We start from the raw sequence: 6,380 nt of genomic DNA, 5'->3' as shown, positions 1-6,380 counted from the left end.
CTCTCTCTCTCTCTCTCTCTCTCTCTCTCTCTCTCTCTGTTCCTGTGTGTGTGTGGGTGTGCGTGAGCGCGTGCGTTCATGTCTGTCTGTGACAATGATGACAGTGTTGTAGACGAAAGTGTTGCCGTGTGTTGACGAGACAGTGACCATGTCATTATGACTGTTTGATGGCCTGTCTAGTGTTGCCGTGCAACTGTTCCGCTGGCCAGCAGTGTGTGAGGGGGACACACCAAGACACGCTCGCCTGCTCCTGCTACCCCCAGAACGACGCCACCTGCAGGATGCCGCTCTGGTTCTGTGACGGCAAGGTGAGAGTGGTGATGGTGATGATGGTGATGACGACGATAATGATCAAGATGATAATGATGCTAAAAACCCTTGGAAAAAATTTGTTTCTCCCCCCCCCCACTCGCTCTCTCTCTCTCTCTCTCTCTCTCTCTCTCTCTCTCTCTCTCTCTCTCTCTCTCTCTCTCTCTCTCTCTCTCTCTCTATCAAGAATCTAACATCTTAATCAATACTACACATTTTAAAGATTAATAAAATGTATGTTCATTGGAACCTTTGCGTACACATAACAGTTTTTATAGGGCTAAGAAATTAGTTTTTACATTCTGAATCCTGTTTGACTGGGCTCTGCCTCCAAAAGTGATTGTTGTGTTCCAACACTCGGTTATATGCAGAAGGGTTGTGCAAAGTGCTGTGTGTGTTTCAGGCTGATTGTCGTGTCAGCGAGAAGTGTGTCCACATGGAGGACTGTGACGTAGTCAAGAACGGCGACTGTGACGTCAAGTCTCGCTGCATCCGTGAGTTTCACGTCGACAGTTTTGTCAAATTGGATCGGGGATTACACGAAACATCTTTGTTGTTTTGACTATCATTTGATTTCTGGTTCACGAAAATCGTTTCATTTAAGCGTGTGTGTTTTCTTTAACAAGGATATTTCAGGGAGATGGAATAATAAGAATAACTTCGACAGTAATGCTGTGACTGTTCTCAAAAAATATCTTCTTCTCAGTGTTGTGTTTTGCAAATGCCTGTCGGGGAAATTATTTAACAAAATTGAAAGGTCTTTTTATTTTTATTTTGTCAGTGTAGTTATTTTTGTGTTGACAAAGAACGTGTTTTTTTCGCTGTGTCATGTGTCATGTTGTGCCAACAGCGCTGTCAGAGAGCGAGGCGAGTGACAGTCAGTCGTGTCATGTGTCATGTACATGTGTCATGTTGTGTCACAGCGCTGTCAGAGAGCGAGGCGTGTGACAGTCAGTCGTGTCATGTGTCATGTACATGTGTCATGTTGTGTCACAGCGCTGTCAGAGAGCGAGGCGTGTGACAGTCAGTCGTGTCATGTACATGTGTCATGTTGTGCCAACAGCGCTGTCAGAGAGCGAGGCGTGTGACAGTCAGCCGTGTCATGTGTCATGTACATGTGTCATGTTGTGTCACAGCGCTGTCAGAGAGCGAGGCGTGTGGCAGCCAGTCGTGTCATGTGTCATGTACATGTGTCATGTTGTGTCACAGCGCTGTCAGAGAGCGAGGCGTGTGACAGTCAACCGTGTCAGCACGGAGCGCTGTGTGTGACGAAGAATGACGGGTCTTACCGGTGCCAGTGTCAACAGGGATTCAGCGGTTCCCACTGTGAAGAGAATGGTGAGAAGCACTCCACTTGCAAGCTAACGCTTGACGTATTATGGTATAGGAGACTTGTGACATTATGAAACAAGAGGCGAAGCCTTCAAGGCTCACGTAAGAAATAGACAAACAGTAACACAAACTCAATCACTCCGTCACACATACACACACACACACACACAGTAAGCATTGGTGACACTGTGCAAGAAAGCGAGACACTAGATCTAGATCTGTCTGTCTGCATGTAGCCTACTTACAGGGACACGACTGCCAACTAGTCTCGGCCCGCTCAAAATAACAATGACCGAGACTTTCAGTAATTCCTTCGCGTGACGTCTAACCCTCTTACGTCATAATGTGACGTCTTCAAATGACGAAATGTTAAAGTTTCTACCACAGACATACACACGCACAAACAAACACACACACACACGCACACACGCACAAACGCACAGACAGACAAAGTTACGATCGCATAGGCTACACTTATGAGCCAAAAATAAACTGCTCACTGCTCACAAAATATGTACTTTAATCCTTTCTTGATGATCGAAGTCTTCTGTTCATTTCAATACTTCGTTGATCAGGTGCCAGGATACTTTCACTTACTGTAGTTGTCTATGTTTCGAGTGCTTAGGTCCCTTTGTTTCACTGTAGTCTGGGAATTCGGGGCAACAAAACACAACAATATTTCATTTCGTTGAACAAATTACCATTTTCTCAGAAATTGCTCTTGAAAGTACACAGAATCGACTATGTGTTGTCTGGGCGAGTAACTTGTGTATGTCCTGGCGACCCACTTTGCTGTGTGTGTGTGTGTGTGTGTGTGTGTGTGCAGTGGGTGTGTGCAACGTGGTACCAGACAAAGTGTGCACCCTTGGGTGTGTGGGTGACGCCCATGTGGGTGTGCTGTGTCAGTGTCCACACGGGCGTGGCGGTATCAACTGTGACCAGCCAGGTAAGAGATTTTACATAATAATACATGGCTTACTGTGTCGTGCCAGGTGTACACTCGTTGCTTTTTTAAATATTGAACTGCGAGCGAAAGCGAACTTTTCAATATTTGAAAAAGCAACGAGTGTAAATTTGGTACGACACAGCAAGCCATGTAATATTCAGTTTATCCTACATACTGTACTTACGTTTATTTTACTCAAAACTTCCCGCAGTCGAGGCGTCCAAATTGTAGACGCTTCTTTTTGAACCTCGATCTTTTCCAAAGCCTCGTGCAATCGTTGACGTCAAAGCAACGACACGTTACTCTAGAAAGTATAGCGTGACGCGTAAGTTCTAAAAATTCTCCCAGGGGAAACAGCAGGAGCAAAAGTGTTTCCAATATGACGTTTGTCTCGGTGACTTTGGTATCATAAGCATTGGAAAAGCAGTTTGATACGACCTCATTTACATGATAATTATACACACGTGTGGTTTGAACGATATTGCTATCTCATGAGTGGTCTATCTCACCTATGTAGGATAAATACTGTTACACATATTACATTTACCTTTTCATGCACCAGATAACACAGGATTCGTCGACAGCCAGAAAGTGTGGGCACCCCAAGCAGTTGTAAGGAGTTACCGATAATCTGGGATGGACTCAGAAGCCTGGTCGGATCTGAGACGATGAGCCGAGTTGTTTATGCGAAAAGAACTATGCCTTAACCTTTCCTTAACTTGTACTTGTTCTGTACTTAAACTCTGTGTAATGGTTGTTTATTAATCATCGAAAAAAGCCTCACATAATTTGGTTTAAACAGTTTTTTATTCAGTTAAATCACAAATAACAATGCCACATACAATCAGTTCAACAAATGGAGCACAACAAGCTCCGCTTATGAGCGTGCTCTTAAAAACAATATTATATCTGATTTAGCGGACGAATATAACGTTTGTCGGATAACGATAAGAGGATTACATTTCAAGTTGTAAAAGGGGAAGAGAAGAAGGAATAATAGTGATTTCCCGCCCTCATTTGTCCAGCTCACTCGCCATGCGAACAACAACACGCGCTCTTCTCCGACATGCTCAACATCTCCAAGAGCAGTCTGTCGGTTCCTGGCGTGACGCAAACACAGCTCTACAACATGATGACGCAAATCATGACGCACATTGACGCGCAGGACCTGCCGCTGACAAACTGCACGTCTGACGGCGGCTTTAGTCCCGTGCAGTGCAAGGTCAACTTGAGGTCACAGGCAGAGACGTGTCACTGCGTTAACCAAGACGGAACTCCCATCAGCAGTAACGTCTTGGCTTACCCTGGCTTTCCGGCCTGCACTGGTGGGTGCTTTCCTGTCTCAATATCTTTAGGTGGTGTTTTGTGGTGGGTGCTTTCCTGTCTCAATATCTTTAGGTGGTGTTTTGTGGTGGGTGCTTTCCTGTCTCAATATCTTTAGGTGGTGTTTTGTGGTGGGTGCTTTCCTGTCTCAATATCTTTAGGTGGTGTTTTGTGGTGGGTGCTTTCCTGTCTCAATATCTTTAGGTGGTGTTTTGTGGTGGGTGCTTTCCTGTCTCAATATCTTTAGGTGGTGTTTTGTGGTGGGTGCTTTCCTGTCTCAATATCTTTAGGTGGTGTTTTGTGGTGGGTGCTTTCCTGTCTCAATATCTTTAGGTGGTGTTTTGTGGTGGGTGCTTTCCTGTCTCAATATCTTTAGGTGGTGTTTTGTGGTGGGTGCTTTCCTGTCTCAATATCTTTAGGTGGTGTTTTGTGGTGGGTGCTTTCCTGTCTCAATATCTTTAGGTGGTGTTTTGTGGTGGGTGCTTTCCTGTCTCAATATCTTTAGGTGGTGTTTTGTGGTGGGTGCTTTCCTGTCTCAATATCTTTAGGTGGTGTTTTGTGGTGGGTGCTTTCCTGTCTCAATATCTTTAGGTGGTGTTTTGTGGTGGGTTTTTTCCTGTCTCAATATCTTTAGGTGGTGTTTTGTGGTGGGTGCTTTCCTGTCTCAATATCTTTAGGTGGTGTTTTGTGGTGGGTGCTTTCCTGTCTCAATATCTTTAGGTGGTGTTTTGTGGTGGGTGCTTTCCTGTCTCAATATCTTTAGGTGGTGTTTTGTGGTGGGTGCTTTCCTGTCTCAATATCTTTAGGTGGTGTTTTGTGGTGGGTGCTTTCCTGTCTCAATATCTTTAGGTGGTGTTTTGTGGTGGGTGCTTTCCTGTCTCAATATCTTTAGGTGGTGTTTTGTGGTGGGTGCTTTCCTGTCTCAATATCTTTAGGTGGTGTTTTGTGGTGGGTGCTTTCCTGTCTCAATATCTTTAGGTGGTGTTTTGTGGTGGGTTTTTTCCTTACTTCGTTTGCTCTTTCTTTCCTTTGACTTTCTGTATTGCTTTCGTTCCTTTCCCAGTGTCCCAGTTTTCTTTCTATCGTTCGTCTGTAACATCAAAGCTGCTGCTGATGATGATGATGATGATGATGGTAATGATGATTGATGATGGTGATAGTGATAACGACGCTGATGATGACGAGGATGATGATGATTGATGATAGTGATAACGACGCTGATGATGACGAGGATGACGAGGATGATGATGATGATGATGATGATAGTGATAACGACGCTGACGAGGATGATGATGATGACGATTGATGATGGTGATAGTGATAACGACGCTGATGATGACGAGGATGATGATGATGATGACGATTGATGATGGTGATAGTGATAACGACGCTGATGATGACGAGGATGATGATGGCGACGATGATGATGATGATGATGATGATTGATGATGATGATTGATGATTGATGATGGTGATAGTGTTAACGACGATGATGATGATGGCGACGATGATGATGATGATGATGATGATGATGATGATGATGATGATGATTGATGATGGTGATAGTGATAACGACGCTGATGATGACGAGGATGATGATGATGATGATTGATGACTGATGATGGTGATAGTGATAGTGATAACGACGCTGATGATGACGAGGATGACGAGGATGATGATGGCGACGAGGAGGATGATGCTGATGATGATGCTGATGATGATGTTGATGATGATGATGATGATGATGATGATGATGATGATGATGATGGTGGTGATAGTGATAACGACGATGATGATGGCGATGATGATGATGATGATGATGATGATGATGATGATGATGATGATGATGATGACGACGACGGCGACGACGACGACGACGATGATGATGATGATGATGATGATGATGATGATGATGATGATGATGACCTCACGTTGCAGCCCCTTACTCCCCGGAGCTGGCTGGCGAGATGCTGTGCAGCACAACACTAAGCGACGTGTGCCGTAACGGGGGGAGGTGTGTGGGCAACCTGCTGAACGGGACCCTGTGTCAGTGTGACCCGGGCTACTCGGGCATCTTGTGTCAGGACAGGGCCGGGTCAGGGCAACCAGCATGTGAGTCATGTGTCATCTTCAGGGGCCGGTTTCACGGGCAAGCAACACAGTCGGTCAACTGCAGTTAAACGGGTGAAAAGCAGTAACCCGTCAAAATCGGGTTTCATGAAAAATATTTCAGTCGGCTGACTGTGCCTCTTCGCACAGGGAGTTTCCCGAGTACAGTGCTACCCTCTCGCTCTTTGCATTCGGACAACCGACAGTCGGGGGACGCAGCGCTGGTTCTTCTGCCAGTGTGATCCCCGCGAGTCCATGAAACCGGCCCCAGGGGTTGAAATCCTCCGCATTGAGGATTCTCACCAGGATTCTCTCTCATGTCACGCATGCACACGATAAAAACTTCAAGGTCACAGCGAAA

General features: G+C 45.3%; 1 protein-coding gene across 1 annotated transcript in view; it reads left to right on the top strand.

Moving 5' to 3' along the window:
* The window catches only part of LOC138948355 (uncharacterized), a 164,192-nt gene that overhangs the window by 105,261 nt on the left and 52,551 nt on the right, over positions 1–6,380 (top strand). The window contains exons 39-44 of the mRNA XM_070319884.1: positions 181–308; positions 713–803; positions 1,519–1,647; positions 2,468–2,587; positions 3,613–3,912; positions 5,849–6,022. Coding sequence (XP_070175985.1) covers positions 181–308; positions 713–803; positions 1,519–1,647; positions 2,468–2,587; positions 3,613–3,912; positions 5,849–6,022 — 942 coding nt within the window. The remainder of the gene's footprint in view (positions 1–180; positions 309–712; positions 804–1,518; positions 1,648–2,467; positions 2,588–3,612; positions 3,913–5,848; positions 6,023–6,380) is intronic.

Source organism: Littorina saxatilis, linkage group LG15 (assembly GCF_037325665.1).
Source record: "Littorina saxatilis isolate snail1 linkage group LG15, US_GU_Lsax_2.0, whole genome shotgun sequence".
Classification (NCBI taxonomy): Eukaryota; Metazoa; Mollusca; class Gastropoda; order Littorinimorpha; family Littorinidae; genus Littorina; species Littorina saxatilis.
This window is presented reverse-complemented; position numbering and strand designations above follow the sequence as displayed.